This window comes from Athene cunicularia (assembly GCF_003259725.1).
Source record: "Athene cunicularia isolate RWA chromosome 7 unlocalized genomic scaffold, athCun1 chr7_part1, whole genome shotgun sequence".
NCBI classification, from domain to species: Eukaryota; Metazoa; Chordata; class Aves; order Strigiformes; family Strigidae; genus Athene; species Athene cunicularia.
Window position 1 is genome coordinate 26,892,867 of NW_020799107.1, and position 25,031 is coordinate 26,917,897.

Here is a 25,031-nt window from a genome sequence, read left to right on the forward strand (position 1 = left end):
ACATTCCATTCTAATCTGTTTCTGTGACTAGGATATTAAATTTCTTTAGGTTGCAATACATATCTTAAATAAGAAAGACAAAATATTTCTGTTCTGCTGCCTATAAACTTATGTGAGTCCAAGAATAAACTGATGCATTTTTCAGTATTTTTTCATTTAATTGTTTGTTTATTTTAATTAGGAGAAAAAGGCCAAATAGTTTCAAGCCAGAATTGGGGCCCTTTGGTTGGTTTGTACTGAGCACTGCAATGCTATTTTCTGTGTAACGAACGAGGCCAAGCACAAACTGCATGCAGCCAGCACTCTCTGATGTTGAGAATCAGTGCAACTCCTACTGTGGGGTAAAAAGATTTGGATAGAACAGTTGAAAAAACACTTCTCTGGCACAAAGATTATAGATAATATGTTTGTTTCAACTTTAAGGAAATCTCTTAGGCAGTTTGCTGAAAGAGCTGTGTTTGGATGGCCATTTCCAATGCAGCGATGTCCTCGTATGCGCTAACCTGGAGACAAGATTGAATCACAGCTGAGGTCTGCTACCTGGACCACAGTTGGAAATGGATCCTGATGTTTTGGAGCTTGTTGGTCTGAAATGGAAAGGAAAGAGTGATAAATGTAACAGGCAAATGTCACATTAGCATTTTCATAAGACCTTTTTTTTAAAAAAAAAAAAAAATAATTTGCTACAGAATATCAAACTGCTAACGATTAATGAACCAAAGTTATAGGGAATCCTGTTAGTAATTACTACTATTGGATAACACAATAATCACCTCTGATTTGGAATTGTGGTAGGGATTGTTGTATAGGTTTTGTTAGTCTATTTCTTTTGCATAATTTTCTTTTTTGTTATTTGCAAGAAACAGAAGAGATATGAAAGTCTCCTGGTTCCATCTGAAATGAACTCCAAAAGCATAGTTTACAGCCATTTCCACTATGAAGCCTGAAGGGTGCAGTTTCATTTTCTGGTGTTTACAGATTTCATGATTGAAATAGGCAATTATGCAAAGATTAGTATAGAAAGATTATTAAGATATTTGAGATAGAAGTTGGTTTTGTGCTTGAAATGGTGCAGAAGTATGTAATGTCAATTAGCAGATCACTAAGAATTTCAAGGGTTTGCACGTGAAAGTTCTCTCAGGGGTTAATGCAACTTAGGAAAAAATGCCACACAACCCTAAATTTCAGAGAATGTATAATTTTATAATTCGTAGATTATGTTTCTATGGAACCCATGCTATTGTTTGACAGGAACTAATTTCCACAGATGCAGAGGAGAGATTCTTCATGGGATCTCCCCTCTGGAGGAGGGATTAGCCATTTTTGGTGTCACCTTCTTCAGGATGCCACAGAAAACCTTTCATGGGTGTGAGGTTTGCAGAAAAGGGGACAGCCATGATTGTCCTTGTACTAGCAACATTTCCTTCTTCCAGAGTTTTGAATCTGGATGCCAGTTTGGAGATGAACCTAGATCCTATGCTCCTGGTAGATCCTGCCAGATCTCAGAAAGGCTGGGAATCTGAGGTAACCTCTTCTGGCTGGGGGATAGGAGGACAAGGAGACATTACATACTTTCCTTCATCATAAGCCTTAATTGTCTCTTGGATTCACATCCAGCCTGATCCAGGGTTATGTCACACCAAAAAAGTACAAAGTGCTTCAAACAAATGAAATAAGGGTGTGTGCTCTTCAGAGTTTACTAACAAGAGAATGAGCTCGGGTTGAAAATGTATGAAGAAGGCAAGCAGTGCAGCATTACAGTACCAACCTGGATGAAGGTCTCAGGTTCAACATAGCTTTAGTTCAGCACTTGTGGAGAAATAGATGTACATGAAAACACTTGATATATGTAACAACTTCTGCTATGATTTATGTGCACTTTAAGCAAACGAACAGAACAAAAGTAGAGCAGGCCCTCACCAAATAACTAACCTCTAGCTTATTTGGCCTGTGCTGTGTTTATACCTCATCTGACAGTAGATGACAATCTGTTCATGAATACATCAGACTCTGGAGTTCAAGGCGAGTGTAGTTAACTCCCAAATGTGACTGCTTATCTGAAATGCATCTAAACCTCTTAAATCTGCAACAGTGAGCTGGAGATGTCTCAGCACCAGGCCTTCCTTCTAGAATGGCAGGGATAAAGCCATTAGTGTTTTCCTATCATAAACTGCACCTGTTTTTAAAACCCAGACACCTAGCTGTGAACTCAAGTGGACAAAGATAGAAAAAGAGATGAACAAAAATTTGACCATACTTAAAATGCACTGTGTTCAGGCTTCTTGTGCATGACACATTTATGCAAATGTGTCCAAAATTAGGTATGAATGCTTCAGGGAAACATCACTGTATGCTGACAGTGCCTGGCACAGCCCAGGGGAAACACTGCCTGTGCCTCTTCCACATCCAGCCAGCTTCCTTGCAGAAAATCCCCTTTGCCTTTGGAGAATCTTGGGCCATACAAAGGGACTGCTGCAGGAACACTCCATCCTTTACTGTCTGTGCAGCGTGGCCAGAGCCTCTGTTGAGTTCAATCTATACTCTTTTTTTTCCCCAATAGTCCAGGGCTCAGCCTACACTATTTAACCATGCAGTGTGTATATATATATATATATATGAATTATCATTGTATTGGTGAACTCACCTTATCCAGATGTAATTAGGTACAGCACATATTGGAGTAAACCTGTAATGTTTTTCAGCAGAGATGAACATAAATGTATTAGAGACAAGTGCAGCAAAGCTGTATTCATACTGGTTTTCAACAAAGGTATCTGTGTCCCAAATCTGTGCCATAAGCAGAGGGTGAATGCATTTAAAAATATACTAAATATTGTAAATAAAAGCAGGGAACAGCCTTCTCCCCAGGGAGCTGGACTGGTGTTTGAGCAGTTGTAGTGGTAATGTGTGAAAAACCTTAGAGTGGTGTAGACTTTGAAAAATAGTGCTAGCTTTGGCATTTGCGCCAAATGCTATTGGAAGTGGATCATTCAGAAAGGATGCTGTTAAATGAAATCGGACCCTAATTCAGATCATATTAAATGGAGCATTTTTTACAAATTCTCAGCTAAAGAGGTTTCCAAAAAATTATTATTAAAACATAACATTTTGCCGCTGTTAACAACCTAACCATTACAGCAATGACCTGAAAGTGAGAGAATAAAAATTTACTATTGGTAACAAAACTGTCTAGAATATATTCTTCACAGTCCAAAAGGAGAAATGCAAATACTGTATATTTACAGTCAGCCCTCAGAAACTGGGAAAATGAACAGTGAATGAGCTGTTTTCTTTCTGCTTTTTATAACTTGAAATTTTTTCCCCCATTAAACACTTGGAGGCCAGTGTGCCATCTTCGTATTGCATATTTTCTTAAGCAACATTTACTGACTGCAGCAGGATATTATCTAAGTAAGCACAACAGAACTTGGCTTTTATGTTTGAGAGTGTTCTTTTAATGCTCAGAATTACATGTGTGTCCACAGTGTTCAAAGGTATTTTGTGTATATGCATCAAGTTAATGCATTTTTAAACTGAGGAGGATTTTCAGTAGGATTTTGAAAAGGAAAGTGCTACAGTTCTAGTACTGATGGGAGGTTAAAACTCTAAGTGGGAGCAGTCTTAGGCCAACACCGAGCATTTCTGAAGATCTCACCCAGTACTGGAAACACCCTTAAGCTAATATCTTTGTCTCTCCTTATTTTTGTTGTGTTGAATGCCACAGAGCTATTGGCCTCAACTCAGTGACGAAAGCTTTTCTATGGAAGCAAGGACTGGCTACATTTAGTTAGCTAAACATAGCTGACTGAACCATGGCTTCATGGCTATGGAGAACATGACTGCACTCCCTTTCCATTTCTGCTATTATTTATGAGGCTCTCTGGTGTATTAGTTCAGTGTTTTTTCCAGAAACGTGAAAGAGAGAGAGAAAGGATGGGCAGGTAGTTTGAAAGCTGAGGTATATTTGATGGAATTCACCTCTGTTTGCCCACAGTTTGGCATGTCTCAGGTACATCACTTAGCTTCTGCATTCTTCAGTTCCCTCTCTGTAAAGCAGGGGTAATACATTTCGTATTGCAAAGGCCGTGGCTATGGGGTGAGTCTATCAGAATGATGAAGTGTTCAAATTCTTATGTAATGGAGGACAGATATGTGCCTCAGACAAACTGGAAATGATACCCCTCCAAAGCAATATGAGCGTTACATATTGGCAGCTGCCAGCTAATCAAATAGGCACTCAGTTTAGAAATACAATGCAGACCAGTAGATCAGAGGAAGAAATGCAGAAGGAACCTGAAGACGCAGTCCTCTTAAATTATCTCACAGAGTAAAAGGCAAATGTTTCTTGAAGCTGAGACATCTTTGGTTAACATGATTACATGCTGTAATGTGATAGCTGTTGGGAGGCCTTCACAACGAGCTTGTAGCCGAGTGTCACGTGAGGCACTGTGGGCTTCTGAGGTGGTTAGTCCCACTTGCTTCGTTACATTATCTTTGAGAAATTCCAGGAGACTTGGAAATAAACAAGTGCAGAGTCCTGTTGCTGTGCCTGGCAGGATTGGGCTGGGGTGGTGTGTTTCAAATAAGAAATTATTTCACATGTACTCAGGGATTAGTCTGTGTGGCTTTATACATTCCCCTTTCACAGAGGGCAGTGCCAGTAGGAATTATTACTATTGTTTTAAAACTCTGGTAATCATTTGCTTTCATGCCTTTGAAAGTATAAACAGCCTGTTTTAGGGGTTTACTTGCCACAGTTCTATTACTCATACTCCGTTTCTTGCTTTGTTTGCTGGTAGAATACGTACACCAATGCAGACAAGCTTTTGGAGGCTGCAGAGCAGTTGGCTCAGACCGGGGAATGTGACCCTGAAGAGATCTATAAAGCAGCCCGGCATCTGGAAGTACGGATTCAGGACTTTGTCCGGAGGGTGGAACAAAGGAAACTTCTCTTGGACATGTCAGTCTCCTTCCATACCCACACCAAAGAGGTAAGATGTGCATGAGGGAATGTTTCTGTGTATGGCTGAGTGCTGCAAAAGTCTGACTCTGAAAACTCAGATGGCATAGAAAAGGCATCTTCACCACGCAAGAACTGATACCCAGGTCATCTGATGAGTATGTACTGTTGTGAAGAGGAAATAAAATGTGAATGAAACATATGAATGATATAGTACACTAAAATATAGGAACAGTATATCTAACATATCAAGCAGTGCTTAATTCACAACTAGAATGTATTGTTATAAAGCAATAATTGTCTTGTAAGAATATGAGTTGATATTAACACATTAGGTCTAAACATGCTAGCAGTGTGATACGTATCCTCAGAAGAATTCCGTTTGAATGTCATGTTAATTAATGTAGCCAATATTATTAAGTGTTACCGAAAATCTTACGTTGCTTAATGACGCAGACTTCACTTTTTAAAATTACGGTTAAAGAGCACATAGCCACATACTGATAGAGTGAATCAGTGAGGACATGAATAAATAAATGCTGTTTAGTGTAATTGAAAAATATCCAGAGATAAGGCTGTCTCGCCAGAGATACAGTGGACAGGACATCAAATGGGAGGCCACTGGGGATGTAATTAAAGCATACTTCACATTTTTCTGCAGACCAAAGGCCATTCAGTGATGAGTGACTTTTAAAGACTGGGTTTCTGCTGAGTGAGATGGAATTAGTCAGAATGGTTGTTTTCATGCTCTGCAGCATCTGTTTGCAAAACACACTTGATCAGAAAGATGCTCCTAGAAGCTGAAAGCTTTGCCTGTGTTTGTTGATTTACATCTTACAAACAAGTTGTGTATAGCAGGCTTCAGTGTGTTGGGGAGCCTCCTTAAATAGAAAGTGTATACACACGTTCATATCTATATGTATAGATGGAAGATGGAGTACAGTGTGTCCATTGTAGCTGTTGATACATGAAGGTTTTCCTTTTACATCCTGCTTCTGCAATATACTAATATCTAGTTACTTTAAGCTTGTGAATAGTACTATTGTTTCCAGAGTACCTCGAATGCTTGCAGCTATGTTGGTTTGCCACAAGGGAAACTTAATTGGTTATTTCCTCAGTCAAAATTATTTCATAACAGTTTCCTACTGTGATTAACCTTGCTTCACCTATGCAGGTGGTGACTGGTAATGCAAAGATAGGCATGACTCCAGAAGTTATCAGTATAATATGTTTTCTATCATCTAAATTTCTTCTGATGATTACTGGTACTGTGCAGTCTAATGTGTTTGGTAACTCGAGCTTCCCTGTATGAAGGGGTTTGGATGTGCACTATTCTCACTTCTGCCCTTCTTCAACAAGAAGGGAATTTGTGTGCTCCGCTCACCTGGTTTTAATGAGCCCTGTTTTGGTGTATAAAAATGCAGATGTGTAAAAATGCACATCTTTTTTGAAAATTACAAAAACAGCCTTTTGTAACATCATCAATGCTGTTTAGTAGATATTGAGAGTAAACCCTAGATCTCTGCTTCATTAACATTTACTATTGGGACAGATTAGTGCTGCAGTGCCTTTTTGGAAAGCTTGGTAAGTACTTGCTGTCAGTTTTAGGGAAATCCAAAGTGGGCAGACTCCGGGTGTCCCCCTCTCTCCAGCGGGACAGTTGAGAGAGCTGTAGCATAAAATGGGACATCAGCAAAGTAAGGGTGGACCCAGGAATCCACATTCATCAGAATGAATGACAGCAATTGGGTTGGGTGGAAAGAAGCTGCTAAAGTTTTTGCAGTCTCCAGCAGATCCCCAACATCAGAGGATGGACAGTAGCTCTGCAAGAGAAAGGAAGTTTTTACTCACTCACCCCTGTTTTAATTCACTCCTGTGGGGGCCAAATGCTGATCTTCTGCAGGTTCACTGAATTTCATCCTGTGTCACTACCTGCCTCCTTCAGTGACACATTTCTTCACTGGTGTGAGTCACACAGCCCAATACATCATTTTTTTGCCAAAAATATAAGTGAGGAAATTGTTGCAGTTTTAGTATTTGTCTGCCAGCTGTGGGGATCCCCAAAGACACAGTGAAATAAGCAAAGACTGCTGGGGTGAACTGGTACAAAGGGCAAAGCATTACAAGAAGAGAGCCTTAGCACATGTTTGGATCTGTATTTGCCTTTTTATGCTATAAATAGATTGTCTCAAGTAGAAATAACACATTGTTTGGCCTTGCTTAGCCCTTCATGTATGTTGTAAAATGTGGAGTTAACCAATGTAATCGTCATTCTTCAATATGAATATAAAGCAGATAGCTGGATTCCTCAAAAATGAAGAAATACAAATATCCTTCCTTTGCCACCATGCCTGTGATAGTATTACATCCTTTCTCTGTTTCATACCAACTGATCTCAGCTGGTTCCTCCCTAGGATCTGGTTAGGGCTACCGGGAGACCTCCCAGCCTACAGAGCTGGGCTGGACCAAATGCAGGTTCTTGTTCTAGCCACTTGCTCACTTGTCCAGGGTGAGATCTGCACCATCCATGCTCATTTTGTGAAACTGCTTTAAAAAAAATTCACTGTATTTGCTGGGTTTTCAGTCCCAAACAACAGATAACATTCAATTCCAATTTTAAATTCAGGATTTATTAAACAAAATTCCCTTTGAGTCAGTAGCAGTTTTAGTTGAGTTAAAGAGTTCAAAATCAGATTTAAATTATAGCGAATGTCAAGGCAAAAAATTCTTTTGCTGCAGCAGTAAAATACAGGGAGATCTGAGATCTATTGATGCTGTTTTACCAAAAGGCATTCCAGTTACAGTGCTGGCACATGCCTCCCTGATTAATTTTGTCCCTCCTACCTGCCATGCTGTGCCTGGTGCTGGACTGGACTATGCACATCCACACTCATCCCCTGGGAGTGTCTCAGGGCAAGGAGAAAGCAGTTTGGCTGGCATGTTAACATGTTTAACACCTGATATATTTTGCTTTATTCTAGGAGGCATTATTAGTTACGTAATAATAACCATCATTATTAATTTCATCCTCTGTACTTCTTACAACCATTTCTTAAACTAATAACAACTGCTTCTTGGAAATGAATAAACAGTTCCCTTCATGTTTTCTTGGCAATAATGTAGAAAACTATGGCCTAGATGTATTTTTCATCTAAATTTCCCAAAATCTTATTATTTCTTGCTATATTAGTCTACTGAGACAGAACTGGTGAAAGCATTAAGTAGAATTGGTCTTACTGACATGGTTTTTGTGGAAGTATTCTAGATACCTTCCTACAACGAACATGTCACTTCTGACATCTTCTTAGCACAGATGAATTGCATTTCTGATGTGATAATTCTCAGGTGGGAATGAGTACATTGATTTTGAGCTTCACACTGCTTCACCTGTACTCTCTCCACTTCTTCATCTCCACATGTGACTACTCAGATTCCCAGCACCTGAGAAACTTTCAACAGCTCCCATTTTTAAAAAATGATCTTGTCAAAGAAATGTTTCCTTTTGAAATCTGCCCTGCTAGAATTTCTTCAGGACAATATACAGTGTTGAATTAGGGAGTCATTTAAATCCAGATATCCCATGAGCAATGAAAGTTAAGAGTGGCTTTTTTATACTACAGTAGACTTGGATCACTACTCATTTCATGTGAAAGCATTATAAGAGGAGTCTTTCTGCCAAACACTGACTTGCATAGTTGAAGGTATATGAAAAAGACTGTCAATTAAGCATAACTATAATTTTGATTATTTTTTAAGTGGCCTTAACAATACATGCAACAGACTGTAACAACGACTTTCTGGTACTGTAAAAACATTTTTGAGGCACAAATTTAGAGCAGTCCCCTAAGTGATTGTTAGTGTCATAACTCATCAGTAATGTAGTTGTCCTATTGCCATGCCTGTAAAAACGATGTTGTGTGTCCCACTGTCCTACAGTATTCATTATGGTCGCTTAGTTTATACTCAGTATTTTCATACTCTTTTAGGCCAAGGCATTCCTGATAGTATGAGCAGAAACTTGGTATACCTTGGGAATCAAATCCAATTATCTATATGACAGGGTAAAGTTATAAATTATTATCACTGGGATAAATGCATTCAACAGACTTGTACCTGAATCATTTCTCTCAGGATTAAGTGTGATTGAATTCAGGTTCTTACTTCAAATCTGATTCATTTATTGGTAGGATTGTCAGATCTTGCAGTTTTGTCACAAATCTCATGATAGTTGATGTTTTTCTGTGAGCTCTCAGCTGCTAAGATCAAATGATGATACAGGATTCTTGTCTGTCATTTCATTTTGTTTAAAAGAAAATAGTTTTTGAGCCTCCTGGAGAAGAGGTTGCAGATGTTATAAAATCACACCCTGAAGACTCAAAAACCTCAAGGCAAATAATAAAAACATCTTGTAATTCATTGTCTGAATCTTAATATTTGACATTGGTCCCACAGTTTTATACTTACGGTTCTGAAGTGTACTTCAGAAATCCAGGTATAAAAATGTAGACTCAAAGGAGCACCATCACCATTTCAGTATAATTAAAAATTTTAAAAATCCTCTTGCATAGTTAAATGATGACTTAACATTTTGTAGATATCTTTGATTTCCGTGCAAATTTTCTTCTCTGTTTAGCAATCACAGTTTTGTTCTGCCTGGCTTAAAGTGACAGAAAATACTGCTACCAGCAGTTTCTGATACAGCTTCAGTGCTGGGGGTTTAAACAACAGTATAGAAAAGCCTGGGAATTACTTTTGTCAAGTAAGTGTCGAGGTGAGGCTACACATGGATAGCTTTGTGTGATATCTACATGCAAATAAATTCTTGGCTTCATCAGCAGGATTTTAAGGTTTTAGGATTCATGTAGGTGTTTAAGACCAGTGTATTCTCTGTATAAACCAAAGGTTTGTTATGTTACTTGTACTGGCTGATAATGTAGTTGCTAATTTAAGAACAAGAAGGGACTTCATTGAATTTAGATTAATTTACAGTATATGGGTCTTACCTGAACTACAGAGCAGTTCTGTAATTGCTTCATAGGTCTTTGGGGCATGAAAATCGTGTTTTGCCACCTCTAGGTTTCTCATTTCTCAGTGGGTTTCAGATTATCACTTTTGTGTTGCTCAAGTCCAGCAAGACAGAAGCAAAAAGCAAGAGAGGCAGTAGTGTGATTTCAGGTCATGTGCCCTGTGCTTTGTGGTCCCATGGTAGGTCAGAGAGCAATAGGATGGGGTGCTCAGTGCTTTCAGTTCCATGTAGAGCCTGCCAGGTCTACCTGGCCCACAAAATGGGGAGGTAAGTATGGTTAGGAAGTATTTAATGTTGAGAAAAATGAACTGCCAAACTCTTAACAGGTTCTTACTGAACATGTGCAAACTGGAACTGGGCAGAAGTCTTCTGAGTGACCAAATTTGGGCAAATTTTCAAAGGGATGACATAATGCATATTCTTGACATCAAGGCTAAACCCTGCAAAATTTCAAACCCTTGCTTAAAAGCATGGAGGGTCTGGAGCATCTCATGTGAGTAGAAATAAGAATCCTTTTCTAACACAGGCAAAATAACCCTTTTTTCCCCTTCCTCTCATTATGGACCTTTTACCTCAAAATTCATCAAGTTCAGACTTAGGCAGGTACCTGGTATGGAAAGTTTCACTCTGAACAGCTTGTCTGATAAGGCTGTGAGAAACTGAAAGCAAGTCCCGGACCTTTAAGTGTCAGGCAATTTCCTATATAGACCTAAATTGTTTGTGGTCAGCAGGTCACCTTTGTCACAGCATAGATATCCATGGGGTCACTCAAGTGAGTAATGGGAGTGGGTTTACCCTGTCAGTTAGGAACAGTAACAGTATTTTATTGCAGGCACTGCTAACTTAATTTTGCTTGATAACCGAGACCTGTGAAATTAAATTCTCTCTGCTTCAGTTGAATATCATGATTAGGAGATTATTTCAGTGTAGTTCACTAATTTTGACAGGGCTTGGCCCTCACGTTCTGGCAGAATTGCTGGGAAGCAAGGAGCAGAAAGCTCATGGGGCTAAGGTTGGCTGCTGTTGACTCTCATCAGAAGAGTTGACAGAATCTATCAAAGTTAATCATGGAGCAAACATGACTGGTTCTGGGATATATTGTGTAATCCTGTCATTCATTGTAAATTGACCTGGGATTCAGAGTTAATGTTACTGAACTTAATAATTTGTTGTTTGACTTTAACTGTTAATATTGATATTTCAGAGCAATCACCCATCAGATAATAGAGACTTGTAATGAAGGGGATAATCAGTTTAGCAATGCCACTTGCTGGCAACTTCTAGAAAAGGTCTTGTTCTCTGAACATGTTTACTGCAAAGTATTTAGACATTGCTCCTGTCCTGGACAATGCGTTTGTTCCTTTTCTCATATTACGGCCAGATTTAAAAAACAATGAAAGCATAAAACACTAAAATGACCCAAACTGGCACTCTGTACATGAAATATTCACTGCCCCTTTTCGGGGTTAGAATGAAGCATCACATGCCTTGCTTAAAAGCTAGAAATTTTGTCCCTTCAATAGGATAAAATTAACAGCTGAGATACATACAAAACACATATAAAGCAGCATTAAATTGGACTTCAGAAATATCTGCCACTCTTCTCACTGCAGGGCTGTGAGACATCAAAGCTTAAATTTATGCCTCTTACAAGTAGGAAGGTTGTTTTTGCTGGGAGCTGAATCAGTGTAGTTTGATGGGGGGAGTATTATAAGCAGAAAATTCACAAGATAAGGGGGAGAAACAAGCAAATGCTTTTATAAAGGATTAAGTAAACAACTATTTTTAAAAAAAACCCAAATTAGTGCTCAGTTCCTAAACATTCTGATAGTTCCATCAGAGGTGGATTTGCAGACAGAGAGCAGAGGATGTGGGAGAAGTGAACTGCCATAGCTGCACATACAGTTAACGTGTGTGCAGGCCTTTGCTTGGGTGGCAGATTCCTTGGAGAAGACAAATAAATTGCCAGCTTACTGTCATCATTCTGATAATTGGGGCTGTAAAGAGGGCTCTGCTGGTATAAAAGGTGTTATTTTTGTGTGAGCTATGTAAAAATTCGCTCTGGATTATCAGCAATCAACTACCATGAAGCAGCAAAATAAGAGAAAATCCCTCTCCAACTCGAGTATACTTTGACCAAAATGCAAACATTCACCAGTGATTCACATTGGTGGTTTCTTTGCAGAGTTAAATCTTGTCTGTAAAGCTACCAAAGATCTGGGATTGAGGAACAAAGACAGATGGTGTGGTGCAGGGTGTCCCTCTTTCCTGTCCACTTGTCTAGAAGCAAGATTTTTTCATGAAGGATTAAGAAGCTATGAATAAAGAAGGCTGTGGTATCCTGGCAGCACATCCCGCTCTTGAGCAGGCGAGTTTGAAGCAAAGCCAGACCGCAAGTGAATAAAATTCTGCCATCTGTGATGGCAAAAAATTGTGAGACAGAACCAAGGTAATAATAATTAAATGCTTGTAAATGCAGCCACATAAACCGCATGTCAGGAAGTCAAACCTGCAACAGAGTAAGGGCAAGTGCATGGAAGCAAAGTTCTTTCCATCATTGTGCCAAGTGCTAGCCAAAGGATTCCGCAGACTGCATTTAAGTTCATACTTTGCTATCTGCATTTTTCAGGCCATTCACCATCATTTTGACTGACTGCCTGACTTCACTCGAGTACCATCACTGGCTTTTGAGGGCCCTTGCATGTGTTTGTGCATTATGGAGACAGGTCTCCAGCCTGTATGTCTTGCTCTCCAGATAACAGTGGTTCATACTGCAGCTACGAGGGTGTTTTATCAGCACCTTTAAATGGGATGTGCCAACTCTCATAAAGTACCCTTTTATTAGTCATATTACTGCTCATTTTCCCAATTTCCTGAAGCTGATGAAGATGAGCTTCTCCCAGTTTCAGGATATGAGCCTGCAGCTTTTACTGCGGTGTACAAAGGCAATAGAGTGGGCAAGCAGTGCCTGCGATAATTTGTGTACTGAGTAAATCTTCATCAGAGCCATACAGGGACATTCCTGTAAACTCAGTAGACACATTGCATTGCACCTTAAGTAAACATGTGCAACAGAGTCTACACAACTAGTTTAACATGGTTACTGTCAGTTAGTGGTTCAAGATGATGGATCCAGTAAGACTGTTTGGTTTGAGAAAAAGTCTCACAGTTTGTTTAATCCTTAGCAAGTTTCAGAATGATTCAGAACTGTCACAGGTGATTTATTTCTGAGATTCCTAGGGTGCAGTGCACGAAGTTGCACCAAAACCTCAAAGCAGCAGATCACGGTCAGACTGCAAGTAATATGGCCAGTCACTGGAAAAATCATAGAGGGAAGAGGTAGTGCAACTCCCATTTGAGAAATAATGAAGCATTTAGAACCAGTGAACAATTTAGAGGAAAATGTAATGGTACCTGCATTTGTTTAAATAAATTGCTGAAGTTGTAGTGTATATTTTACGCTTATGGAAAGCTCCTCCTGCACCAAATTGTACTGAATTACATAGGTGTAAAGCTGAGTAAATCTTTCAATGTAAGAACTTCTCCAAGCCTATTACCACTATAATCAAGTGCAGAATTTTATTTTCTTAGTACAATAACTGCAGTTAATTATATCCAAATTCATAATTACCAATAACTTACATTAAAATTACACTAGAAGAGGAACATGTTTTTGCAGTTCATGGTAGTGGCAGAAGAAAACATGTACTTCTGATTCTTCAGTTATAAGCCAACTTTCTCTGCTACTGTGAGTCGTCCCTGAATTACATTTACATGACCTTGGGCTGGGGATAAACACACTCCCTGATTTAAGCATAGCTACCCAAATCATGTTTCCCTTGAGAGAAGATTATTTTGTGCTATATCAGTCTGGGCCATGCAGGACTTGGAAAAAGCATCAAATGTTTAGGCATTGCAAATCCTTTTGCCATAGGCAAGGTTACTAATTAAAAAGCATCAGCATACAGAAGCACCAGATGCAGCCCAACTAAGGATGAATGTCAAGAAATTGGCGAGGAAAAGGGAAAAAGCAAGAAAGAGGTTAGGAAGAGATCAGATTTTTTTTTTTTTCACAGAATATTCCTTTTCTTTCCACTCATCATTTCTTCCCAACCAGTGTGGTGGTATCTGACAACATTAGTTCTTGCAGCAGGGTGTCTCATCAGCTATACCTTACCCTGGCAGTCACATGTTGTGGCATTTCATATGTAGTGTCTGGTCACATCCCATCTTGTCACATTGTATTAGGTGTGCTGTCATTGTGTGACACTGGTAGCATGCAGTCACAGCTCATCACTACATACATTGTTTTCTATGTTTCTGTTGACATTTCCTTGAGACCTTGAATGTGACTTTGGAAAATGTTGTTGAAATATGTTTCCAATTTATAACAACCATCAGTTCTTTCAACTGAAACAGCACTGGATGCATTCTAAGTGTGAATAAACATCAGCTGATGAAGGTTAATTGTGCTGAAAAATTTTGTCTCCATCATGTTGGCGTCGGGAAATCAAGGTAGAAAAGGCAATTTCCTAAAGTCTGTGCAGTGAAGCTGGATTCACAATAGCACTTAAACCTGTGCTTAAACATAAGCACAGGCTGAACTCCTTCCACAAATTAACCTGAATTTGGGGTCTGTGTGACTTTCTAATGTGTATTATGAAAAAGCTAGATGTTACTGCTCAGAATAGGATTGCATAATGTAAGCCAGGCAGAGTAACAGAGGAAAATAGAGTTGATGGACATCTCTCTCCAGAGCAATTCTATTTGTGTTTGGGGTTTTTTTCTCAACATGCCCTTGATTTTCTGCACACTTATGTTACAACTCATGGTTGAAGCAGTGCAAATCGGGTGGGAAAAGAGGGTCCCCACATTTCGCTGTATTCTTCTGTGTTCTGCTCTAGCTTCATTGCTGTGATGGATGTTCATTTTACTGAGCTGGCATGAGCATCCTTTTGAGGCCTGCTCTGCAACACATGACACTTCTCTGACATAGTAAAGGCATAGAACATATACCCTGGAAATTTGCTTGTTTTCATTAACATCCTTGTTTTGAACAACTAGCAAAAATGTTGTATAATGGTAATTCTCATGGATTGAACTGACTGGTTCTTTGCTTTTCACTGGCCTTATTACTTGGTGCTTTTAAACTGGTTTTGAGGGGATTCAAACTCATCTCTGGCATTTGCAAATAGCAGCATGTGAACACTGGGTGTTTAAGTTATTCCAAGATTTTCTTAGCAATCTCTCTGGGTTTTAGACTTGTTTAAAGTGGTCCCTTGCTCTAAGTCAGGAGCCTTAATTTCTAGGTAACAGGCACAGATGTCCTTCAAACCTCCAGTAAGTGGTCTCATTAAATACTTCAGTAAAATGAAGGGTATTGCATCAGATGAAATAGCTGGGAATAAAAAGCTGTATTGTCTCTTGAATGAAGGGAAACTGCCTGTGTTTTATATCCAAGACAGACGCAGAAGTTGTTACAATGCATGAGAGGTGCCAGATGCTCCCCCAGAAGAAGGGGGGAGGAGTGTCATTCTTTTCCACTGGTCTAGTAATCGTAAGAGAGTTGTTTTGCTTGTTTAAAGCCATGGCTACCTAGATAAATAAAGCATCAGCTCTGGACCATCTGCATACCTTCAGCATGGATGTTTTAGAGCTAGGTATTTGCCTTAGACTTCTGGGGAGCTGGCAACTATAACATTTTTAGACATAGTTTGCATGGGTCAAATTTGTGGCTAGATCTCTTTGACAGACTTTTACAACTAATGTGTTAACATTTCTATATCCAATTAATTGTAGCAAAGCACAGATTAATTTGAAGGAAGCACAAAAATTATTTTTGTGTTATCTCTTCATTGTTTTCCCGGATTCTGAATCTTTGGTTTAGTACGTGTTTAGTAATACAATGCAGAGATTATTTCCTTTTCTGGACACATGCATCACTGGCAAGTAGAGTCACCATAGCTGGATGTGAAAATACTGTGTTAGTATTTGAAATGTCTGCATGCATCTCCATATGCCTCCTGCACAGGATCGGGTGATACATTGGGAGTAGTTCGGAATATGCATGTGAATGGGACAGGTGCTCACAGATTTTACTTGTGCTAAGAATAAAAGAAGAAAGTCGGTTTCTGCAAATATAAGATAAAAGTTGTCCTATGGAATATGTCAAATTTTAATGAAAAATTGAAACGTTTCACTCAGTCTAAGCTAGCTAGCTGTTTAGAGTAGGTCACAGCATGAATTAGGAAATGCACAAGGTGACTCGTGATTTGAGGCTTAATAGTCAGGATTTTTTAAAATCAGTGGAAGGGTTACATTGGAATTAAACATGAAGCCCTAATAGGGACTGATTTTCCTGAGCTGTGACAAATAGGATGTGATTTCTGGTTTATGATTAACAGCTCTTCTGACTCTGGTATTGCAGTGACATGGAGTTCATCTTTTCATTGCTGTGGCATTCAAGTGGGGCTTGGTAGTAGTTTAGTTCAGGTGCTGCTAGTTGTAGCATATAACCTAGTAGGTCTTTGAATCAGGTTCATATTGTAAATTGTTCCTGAAAGATCTTCCTAATCTTATTAATATTGACTGATTCTTTGTATTAGGATTTCCCAGGGATTGGTGGAGTCTAAGGGATTAAAGGCCTCTGAGTCAAGGATGACCTAGATTCTTATAGATTTTATTATTCAAATCCTTACAATCAGAGATTATTAATGGAAACATCTGAAGCTAATATGAGTTAATATATTTGAGTGCTTTCTGAAATTAATGAGTCTTTTGATGCCAGGCGAACACAATACAGTTCAAGTATTTCAAAACTATTTTGATTTAGATGCACAGTCAAAAAGTGACTTAGGATCTTAAATGTCCAAAGCCTTTTGGCTGCTTCTGTCAAGTCAGGTTCTGGAGACACTTGAAAATAGGGTTTTCCTCTGAAGTTGCAGTGGGGGATTGTGAAACTTTCTCCTCTGCCATAACATGATAATTTCAAGAAAATAGCAGATTCCTAACCATGAAGAAAGTTCTCAATTTCAGTTTAATTGTTGTAAAGGAAATTCCCTGATTTTGTTTTAGTTATCTTAAGTGGAAAAATGAAATATGATGAACACCAAGAAATTGAAAAACTACTGGCTTTCCCACCTCAAAACAGAATTATGATTTATATGCATGGCCATTTTTCTCTTCTATATTTATAAAGTGCTCTATTACTTGAAGATCAGATAAGCAGAGAAAGTAATATTCCCCAACAACCTGGTCCTCTCTTGTTATAGTCCAGCTGTCCCTACTGTTTGGGTGCAGGGAGCAGATCAAAACCAGGAAGATTCTGAATGTAATTCCTATATAAAGGCATTAATGTGTTTTCCTTTATGGTGGCTTCCCAAAGTTCAGCACCTGGACCTCAGGCCACAAATGAAAAAGCTCTCTCTTTAGTTCTTTAAATATGTTTTCATTCTTTCATTTATTTCACAAGTCTGACTACTTAATTATATTTTTTCTTTTATTAATAGTTGCCTGTTTATATCATGCCTTTCTCCTGAGAACATGAAAATATGTAAATAACCTGAGCAAAGACATTCCATTTTAGGCCAGTAGTAGGGTAGGCCATTATGATTACACCATTTATGTATAAACAGAGGCGTTTACCCAAAATATTCAAAGCTGGCTCTGAAAATCGAATTGAAAAGCCTTCAAATTAAACTTATGTTTTAAAACTTGTTTTGTAAATCTGTCAAGCAAGGAGTTGATAGCAGAGGTGGGGACAGAGCACAGGGAGCTGGGCTCTCCCTTTTCTGGTATCATGAGCAGTACTGGGGCGGGTTCTGATCTTGATTATCTTGGTTTAGGTCAGAGTGATATCCTTGAAGTCAGCAGCTTGAATATAGTGTAACACTCAATGATTGGCCTTAGGTTTGGACCTTAATTGTGAGAAGCCTTGCCAGCTGGCACTTAAGATGTCCCTCTCCTCCTCTCATTTTACGTGGACCTGCAGAATTCGCAATCTCAGAAGAAATCCTGTAGGATGGGGACCCTGTGTGGCTCGTTTTGAACAGGAACATTTTTACCAGCTCTTTTGCCACCCCCACACAACGTCTGTCATCTGTTTCATGTGTACCTCTAGCTCCCTTTGAGACAAACTGCTCTGCAGCTCTCTGGAACAGCAGGCAGAAGTGCAGCCCCGCTGCTGCCATCACAGAGTCCTTTGACATTTTCCGGTCTACTGGTACATGTTGCTTCCCGTTCCTGTACTCCTCTGCTACCTTGCAGAACACACCAGCAGAATGTGGGTTAATGGGGCAGGCATGGCACAGAAAACAGTCTCTCTGGTGGAGTCATTAGGATTTGCTGGCAGGCTGCCAGCTCAGTTGGTGCAGTTTTACACTCACTTTTCAGAACAAGCTTAAAGGGGAAACCTCTATTCGTTTTAAGCCTTTACAGCCAACGAGAGGCTGCTGGGGCTTGCCTGCCACTGTCCAGATCTCTGATGAACAGCTGGCTGGAAATTCTCATCTAAGCACTTATTAAAATGATTTGTTGTTGGTTTGAAATTGGTAGTCAGGAGTATTTAAAATTAATGGATCTGCATGAGATTGATTGGTGATATTGCTGTCTCCCATGTTTGGATTTTCCCAACGTTAAAAAGCAGAATTTGAGGTGCATTTTGAGGAGGGGCCTAAGTGGCAGAAACCCACACTCCCCTAAGCCCCTCCCAAGAAAAAAAATCAAACCAAAACAAAAGACCCAAACCTTCCACAAACCCCTCTGCCTGGAAGATATAGCTGAGCAGGCACAGCTAGACTTCAGCCAGTACCATGCATACATATCAAAGATTTTAGATCTGTTCTGCAACAGGCTTCAGCTGCATGTGAAATTAATAGCAGCTGATAGCACATAGCTCCTGTAAGGGTTAGATTATCACAGCTGTGGGACACTGTATTTTGTTACTTGTGTAAAAAGCTAAGCAGAATAATATAATTAGTTATTGCCATATAAAAATCTCAAATGTAAATTAATTTTGGAAAATTTACCTAATACTATATTTATTTTACTCTGTTGCTTAAAATGGAATTGCATCAACCAGAATCAATAACCAATGTAATTTTTTTTTAGAAACTTTAGGTCAGTTTTCATGTGAAACATGCAGCCCTAGTTAATGCTTACTGATCTGGAATTAGAGAGCAAAAGGGTTAAATCTCAATCCCTCTGATTTATATTTCCCTCCCCTCCTTCCCAGCTGTGGACATGGATGGAAGATCTGCAGAAGGAGCTCTTAGAGGATGTCTGTGCTGACTCTGTGGATGCGGTTCAGGAGCTTATCAAGCAGTTTCAGCAGCAACAAACAGCCACCTTGGATGCTACCCTCAATGTTATTAAAGAAGGGGAAGATCTAATCCAACAGCTCAGGTAAGCATTCACCTGGAAGACAGGTGTTGAGAAATCTGATGTATGGTGTGGTTTAGGTGTGCATAAATAGAGAACTGTAAATTAGGATTAATTGGGAGAGTTTATTAATTCTTTGCTTATTTATGATTCTTCAAATTCTTTGAGTGTTTTGTTGAAATTGCAAGGAGTGATTTATGTGGACTGATTAGAGTAGTTTATGGATCAGCATGGGCTCCTGTTTGACAGAGAGATTATTTATAAGCACAGTGAAGTGAATTGAAACAAATGTGTTTTAGGTGAATATTTTTAGTTGTTATTTATAGAAGACTGTTAAGTGGTTGTGAGCTGAGGCCTCGTGATTTATATGATAACTCCTGATGTAGGAGAAGTGTATTCTTAATAAAATATACATGTGTCTAACAATTTTCATTCTCATTTTGCATACAACACCATTCTCTTTATCTTTGTCCATGTGGGGTTTATTCATAGTGTCAAAGAGGGTCTTATACTGCCAGTTCTACTTGCATTATGAATTAAACCAGTTCATTTTACTGGATTCAAAATACATGAAGAGACTGGCTCCAAGAAGGGTTGTTTTTTTTTGCTTTCTCAGTCTGTAAGTGTAGTAGGACAAATGTTTGGAGAGTAAGATTACACAAAACTTGTAGTTGTAATATCTCCCTCATTTTTTCTTATTTATGGTGGTTTTCTGTGTCTAACTTTGTTGACAGCAGTGGAGTTTTCCTGCCTTTTAGTGATGTTACTTAGCTCAAAACCAAGTCCAATACATCACTTATTCTTTAGGTCTTTGCACTGTTACAGAATGCCCTTATCTACATGTACGTAGTGTGTATGTTCTGTATACATATATAATATGCAAATCTGACAGATCTGATGCATTTCACCAGAGACTGTCCTAGAGAGTTGTGTCATCCTCCTCACCCTGAGTTTTCCTAACCTGATGCATTCAGTTATCACATGAGAAGTGCAGAAAGTGATGGGCCGCAATAGGAAAAGCCTAAGGTGCTCTAGACAGTGAAGGGCCCTGGTGGAGCGTTGCCCTTAAGAGCCCTCATGGAGTCCCTGAGTCCTATTACAGCCAGGTGTTGAACTTTCCTCTATACTTTTTCCTGTCACCCTGGATGCAGAGTCTTCTCCACTGTGTCAGGAAAAAAAAAAGAAGAAAAAAAAGAAAAAAAAATAATTTGAAAGGGCTTCTCTAGGTTTTGATTGTCATTTAGCCCTAGGCAGCCACACAGGAGAGCCTGTGTAAATTCCTAGTATGTGGCTTATCTGCATCACAGGGTGAGAGCGAGGGACCCGAACTGTGGTAGGGAAGTATTGGGAGTTAGACATAGCTGGGCTCCATCCATCCTTTCATCTTTGCTGATAAGTAGGAGGGAAACATGCTGTGTGTGGTGAGCTGCCAGAAGGAGGGGGTTTTTGCTAAGAATGTATGTATGCCCAGCCATAACAGATCAGTCACAGGTCTGCATGGTAATTTCCCTTTTTGCAAAGTTTAGGGCATTTCTACAAGATCACAGAAATGGCAGTGAAATTCTGGACTAAAGATTTTTTTTGTTGTTCATTTCACCTGTTGGCATAACATCATTTCAGCATGAACACCCATGGAGAAGAGCCTGAAAGGGATCCTGTCTAAGCCCATCAAGTAGAGTGTGGGGTAGTTTGGGGGTTACAGTAAGTGTCTGTATTGAAAGAGTCTTGGTTCCAGCTGTGGGATTGGCCTAAGTGCTTTTTGCCTGCACCTGAGTCCGTAGGAGAGCAGCATGTGGAGCTGGAGAGTGGCCAGGGCAGTATCTGGAGCTGAGGTCAGTGGAGCATCGCTATGAATAGCAGTTATTGGAGAAGAGCTGGTTTAGTAGCTACCAGATCATGAAGGGGAAGAGGTGAAGTGGGATATCACATGCAGGACTTCAGCTTTTTTAAATGTAAAGTTAGTCAATTCTTATTTTCAGTCCTTGAAAAGTAAGGGTGTCCTCAGGTCTGAGACTTTTTTTGGGAACTGGTGTCATGCCTAAGCATTTATGAAATGCCAAGACAGGTTTTGTGGCAGCTGTATTTAATGAAGAAATAGTTTGGGGGTCTGGCTTGTATTCTGGGCAGTGAGCAAGGTGGAACAGGGTGAACATATTTGTGCAAAGTGATCCCTGCACCTGATAAAGTTAAGACCAAACACAGAACAGTTGTCTGAAGGACAGAAGCCCTGAATGCACGCAAAGATTTGCAGAGCTGAAACTGTCAAGATGATCTCTGGTTCAAGTGTTGGTTTTGAGCACTAACTGCAAAGTCTGTAATGTGATCCTGGATTCTTTCAAAAAGTGAAGTAGAACTATGTAAGAATAACATGAAATCACCTTTGTGTGTGCCCACTAACAGCTTTTGTGAATGCTGGCAGAAATAAAAACCACATAGATAAAGGAAAGGAGAAAAAATTAGAATTGCTACAATCTTTCTTTAACACAGCATTTGACAATGTGGATCACTTTGTACCTGCAGTGAAGAATAGCAGAAGATTGTAAACGCTACAACAATAAAGAGAATGAAATACACTGCTCTTACCAGGCATGTCATAGCACAGGTTAAACCCAATAAAATTAACAGGGCTTTGAAATACTTTACTTTTCTTGTCCTTATCCCTGAGAGTACAGATATTGGTTTAGAGAAGATTATTTGTGTAATAACACTCTGTCTCCTCCAGATAGCTTAGCTCAACTGCCTGAACTAGTTAAATACAATGCCTGGGACTGCTCTTCACAGAAGGTCTTCAGGGCCTTCAGTGACTGCATCAGGAAACTATACCTGTCATGATTAGAAGAGGCCTGGCTAGCAAAACTGTACATGTCATGGTTAGCATTGGAAACACTTTTTTCACTCTTCCTTATCAGTGTTTTACTGAAGTGATCATTGTTCTTAGTAGGCAACACGAAGCAAATCTTTTGAACTGCATTTCTAGGAGGGCTGCTTGGGGGCAATATTTCTGCACATCTCTGAAAGCAAAACAATGACTTGCTCCAGTGAGATGTGAAAGAACAGGAATGTTAGGGGCAAAAAAGACAGTGAAGAGTTGTGTATCTTGCCTTCTTTGCATTAGTTCAGCATATGAGCTTTTGCTAGTTGGTATGTTTCACTAAGCTTTCTCGCAGTTAACACGCGGAAAGTGGTTTCAGGAGCCCAGCGTTGACTCTGAACAAACGCAACAGCAATGCGCTAAACCCAATTTTATGTAAGGCAAAGTTTATTTTGTTTTTTTTTTCCAGTAATTTCCCTGCATTTCTTAATTCTAATTCATAAATTTTCAAAGACAAGTAGGGATCTTTTATGAATTCTTTCCCAAAATTTCTCATCTCCAGACAGAGGCAGGAAATCTTGTGGCAGAAGCATCCAATCTCAGGAAAAAAAATTTCTGGAAGGAGATCTTTCTCAAACCAGACTATGTAGGGATTGTCAAGGCCTTATCCGAGGAGACTGTGAAGAAATACTGGATTTCACTTAAATTTTTGTATTGCATCAGCCCCTGAAATGCCTTGATTTGAAGAGTGAAATATTTAATGAAAAAGAATTTCTAAAACCAAGTGTGTCTTTAAATCCCTTGAGAGATTATTCAACACCAGTCTTGAATAATTCATTGAGTCATTTAGATAATATATGAGTAGTAATAATCCTGCATTTGAATGAAGACGTATTTCATGTCCTTTTCCAGAAGACAGGTGCTGACTGAAGGAGCCAGAATTTGATGGAATGTGGCCTCAGATTAAGCTGTAGTTTCAAAATCTCACCTTGTTATTTTCATTCATCCTTCCTCTGTACAGCTGTAATGTGGAGGCAGAGAGAGACCTTGTGGTCATCAAGAAGGTGAAAACACAAGACAGACAGAGTGGGGCAGAAACCATATCACCTGGAGAGTTATATTGGTGTAATATGCCCTTAGAAGCAAAGGAAGTTGGTAGTGTTTGCTTCAGAATAATGCTAGAACATCTGAAGTTCAGTGTACCAAACGTAAACGAAAAGAGGTGAAACATCCAAAAAGCAAACTGAAGAGTTAAGTGTTCTGTATTTTTAATTATAATCTTAGGCTTCAGATGTTCAGGCAAATGCTTATTCTGATAATGAAAACAGAATAACATGTGTATTTTGTTGCCTTTGAACCTCAGAGGTGTGTTTTAAACTTACCTCAAATGACTCAGTGTATCAGTTTCAATTTAAGGCATCTGCAAAAAGTTATACTTTTTTATTTCTTGATTATGCTCAACATTTAAGTTGACTGTACATTGTTTTGACCTGATACTATGTGGTGATAATTTTGAAAGATCAAAGCACAAGCATTTCAGTCAAGTACTGTAGAAAACTACGAATGCTTTGCTAGATGTGTATGGAGGGAAAATTCAACCTAGAAAAGGGAAATAAAAACCTAAAAATTGGGAACAGACTAACACTTCCATGGTGGAAACTGCATGGGCACCTCTAACTCAGCAGGCCAGGTTAGCTGGCCAGAGGAATGGCTCCCAGCTTCATTTAGTCCCTGTGGGACAGTGAGGTGACCTGACAGCATCACCGGACATTTCACTCATCTTCCAATACTGTCAGCTAGTGCTCTACACGCGTGGGAGTTTGTTGGTAGTATAGTATAATAGTCCAGTATGAGCTGTTGGATTTGTAATCGCGCCTCCCCACACACCTTCTCCAAGGCAGAACTGGAGATTGATAGGAAATATTGAGGGTAAGAGCTGCTGGCTTGACCCACTTCATCCTGTTATCCAACCAGTGCACAGGTCTTTCCAGCAGTGTATGTGATAGGGTTTTCAGTTGCCTTGGTTTATGCTAAATAATGCAGCTGCTAGCAGATGCCTCTGAGTGGGATGGACAGAGGAAATCATTGCATCTAAATCTTGTTTTCGCTGAAGTACCAAAGTCAAGATTAAATTATGGTTTCAGAGTTTCTTTTCTGGTTCTTGTTAAAGTTTGGGGGACCTTTTGTGGCACATTTGAGGATAAATTTCAGCTCTTTATGTCTGCAAAGGCTCTTTATCCGTAAAACACTCACCAAATAAATGTACTGAAGACGTAACAGACCATAGGCGAGGCTAGTAATATATGTGAGAGCACAAATAGAAAAGAAACTGTCAGAACGGTCTTATGTCCATGCTAAGACTTCTTTCAGGTACAGGAAACTTCCCCTTGGTTCTACCCCACCAGTAAAGGAGTAGCTCCCTTCTGGTGCCTGTATATGGAAGGTGTAGGTGGAGCAGTATCTGGCCTATCACAAGCATGTCTAATTTCACCCACCCTAGTGAAAAGAGAAGTCAGAGTCTGTATTACAGTGTTTGAACGGTGTTTTTCTTCAGTGGAGTTTTTTGCACAGTATTCTGCATCTATTGCTGTACAATGTAATCCAGAAGAAATCAAGGCATCCTGATCCCTTGATCTAAAATGCCAGTAATTCTGATTCATTTAGTCTGTATGTAATAAAACAAACATTAAATGAACTTGTGAAGGTCCAGGTGGCTAAATACTCTGAGTTTGGTGTGAATGTAGGCTGAGCGGGTTACTGTAGGATTAAAGGGAATTTCCAGCCAGTCTCCTCAAGAGAGCCATTGAGATTGAGGTGTCATTCTCCTATCCTCTCCTCCTCCCTCCCCCCCCCCC

General features: G+C 39.4%; 1 protein-coding gene across 16 annotated transcripts in view; it reads left to right on the forward strand.

Moving 5' to 3' along the window:
* The window catches only part of KALRN (kalirin RhoGEF kinase), a 360,200-nt gene that overhangs the window by 135,832 nt on the left and 199,337 nt on the right, over positions 1–25,031 (forward strand). For all 16 annotated transcript variants that reach the window (XR_003398843.1, XR_003398844.1, XM_026853030.1 and 13 more), the window contains exons 10-11: positions 4,800–4,991; positions 19,219–19,388. Coding sequence is in view for 14 of the 16 variants with exons in the window: in XM_026853030.1 (XP_026708831.1) it covers positions 4,800–4,991; positions 19,219–19,388 (362 nt within the window). In the remaining 2 variants the exon portion in view is untranslated. The remainder of the gene's footprint in view (positions 1–4,799; positions 4,992–19,218; positions 19,389–25,031) is intronic.